General features: G+C 58.7%; 1 protein-coding gene across 1 annotated transcript; it reads right to left on the reverse strand.

Moving 5' to 3' along the window:
* Positions 1-115: 115 nt before the first annotated feature.
* Positions 116-1,265, reverse strand: H696_00096 (hypothetical protein). Its single transcript, XM_009493927.1, has 4 exons — positions 901-1,265; positions 653-789; positions 458-504; positions 116-334 (listed from the first exon to the last, which is right to left on the reverse strand). Exons 1-4 carry the CDS (start codon positions 1,076-1,078, stop codon positions 175-177), a joined length of 522 nt encoding a protein of 173 aa, XP_009492202.1. The 5' UTR covers positions 1,079-1,265; the 3' UTR covers positions 116-174.
* Positions 1,266-1,670: the final 405 nt, after the last annotated feature.

Below are 1,670 nucleotides of genomic sequence, written 5' to 3' on the forward strand. Positions count from 1 at the left end.
CCCCCCCCTGCCTTCCCGCCTATCAACCTCGCAGCACGCGCTGTCCCGAGCCCGCTCCCGGTCCTTAAAGTTAATATATGTTGAAATCACAACACTGGCACTGCGATGACACAGAGGAAGGGATTATTCTTTTTATCTTCTTCCCCAGGCCAAGGGCAGATGGGGGACTCGCATTTAGGCCACACCGGAGGAGAGCTCATAATAGGCCACTGTGGCTCCATCGGATCCCGCAAGCGCGATGAGCACGGACTGGTCGACGGTCGCTGTGCCGCCCGTTGGCGAGAGAACCAAGTTCTGTGCTATGGCTACGATGCGAGCCAGCACCGCTGACAAACTGGTGTGTTATGGTGAGTTGGAGGGAGGGGGAGGGGGAAGAAGCGGGCAACAGGTGTCCGGGTATGTGCATGCATGCATGCATGCATGTATGCAAACATGTAAATGCAAACCCGAGGCGTACATGGCGATGTCCGGCAGTGATGAGGAGCTCTCGAGGATGAAGGCGCACTATGGGCCCAACCAAGGAAGATGGCGGAGAGGTGAGATTACAGCGGTGTCCAGCGATGAACACGCACATGTGAATGCGTGAGTGTGTGCGTGTGTGTGTGTGTGCGTGTGCGTGTGTGAGTGTGTTTATTCGCGCGTGTATGCGTACCTGATAGCACGACGAGTCAATACCATCACGATGAAGAACCAGAAAGTAGGGCGGGACCTTATCCAAGCCGCCAGGTCCAGCGGCCACAGCTGTGTCCACCTCTAGGGCAACCAGGTGGCTGAGTACCAGGTCCTGGTCTTGGGTGGGGGAATGTCAGGCGAGAGTCAGCATTCTTGCTCCTGTGTGTGTGTGTGTGTGTGTGTGTGTGGGCATGGCCTCGCAGATGAAGCCAAGGAGTTGGTTCGCACCTTCAAGATCCGATAGCACCGTGCGAAAGGTCCGGCTGAAGGCGTCCACATGGGCGGCCACAGTGTGGCGATTGAAGGCTTGAGACCGGACACCGCTCAGAGGTACAGAGGTGGGAGCGCAGCCCATTTGGGGCAGACAGGGTGACATGGCTGGATGTGCAGGCGCATGTGGGTGCATGTGCGTTTAAAGGAACAGATGGGTATAATTATAGATATGGTACGTGTGTGATGGAGCTTGCTGCGGCATACGTGGGCCACGGCGGTGCGGCGGCGAGTCAAGGAGAGGGGCTGTGTCTTGGGGGGGTCTCGGTCAGACCCGGTGAAGCGTGCGCGATTGTTGTGGGTACAAATGTGCAGGATCCCCTTGGTCCCGAGTGGGCGGCCCCCCGTGGGGGCCGCCTGCTTCCTTGCTCCCTTCTTTCTTTTGCTCTCTCTCTCTCTCTCTCTCTCTCTCTCTCTCTCTCTCTCTCGCGCGCGCGCGCGCGCTCTTGGCGCATGGTCTGTTCTTGGATGGATTCTCGCTGGTCGGCCCCTGGTGGCCGCTGGGGAAAAAACAAGCAGGAGAAAGAGCCAGGGCGAGAGAGAGAGAGAGAGAGAAGGAGACCGAGAGACAAGCGGCATCTTGGCTAGACAGTCGCAGCGCTTTCATGGGCACCCGAGGCGGGTCTACGAAACCAGAACACCATCCGCGAGGACCGGCCCAAGCCCTGAAGGTACGGACCCTCCAGCTTGGGGTCCTAGGGTTGGCGGGGAGGTCGGGGAGGATCTGA

Source organism: Fonticula alba (assembly GCF_000388065.1).
Source record: "Fonticula alba strain ATCC 38817 unplaced genomic scaffold supercont2.1, whole genome shotgun sequence".
In the NCBI taxonomy this organism is placed as follows: Eukaryota; order Rotosphaerida; family Fonticulaceae; genus Fonticula; species Fonticula alba.

Coding starts and splice junctions, on each gene's coding strand:
- H696_00096 (XM_009493927.1), bottom strand. CDS start 1,078: ATGCACCCACATGCGCCTGCACATCCAGCCATGTCACCCTGTCTGCCC. Junction 505..652: donor TTGACTCGTCGTGCTATCAG/GTACGCATACAC, acceptor TTGGGCCCATAG/TGCGCCTTCATCCTCGAGAG. Junction 335..457: donor TCACTGCCGGACATCGCCAT/GTACGCCTCGGG, acceptor ATAACACACCAG/TTTGTCAGCGGTGCTGGCTC.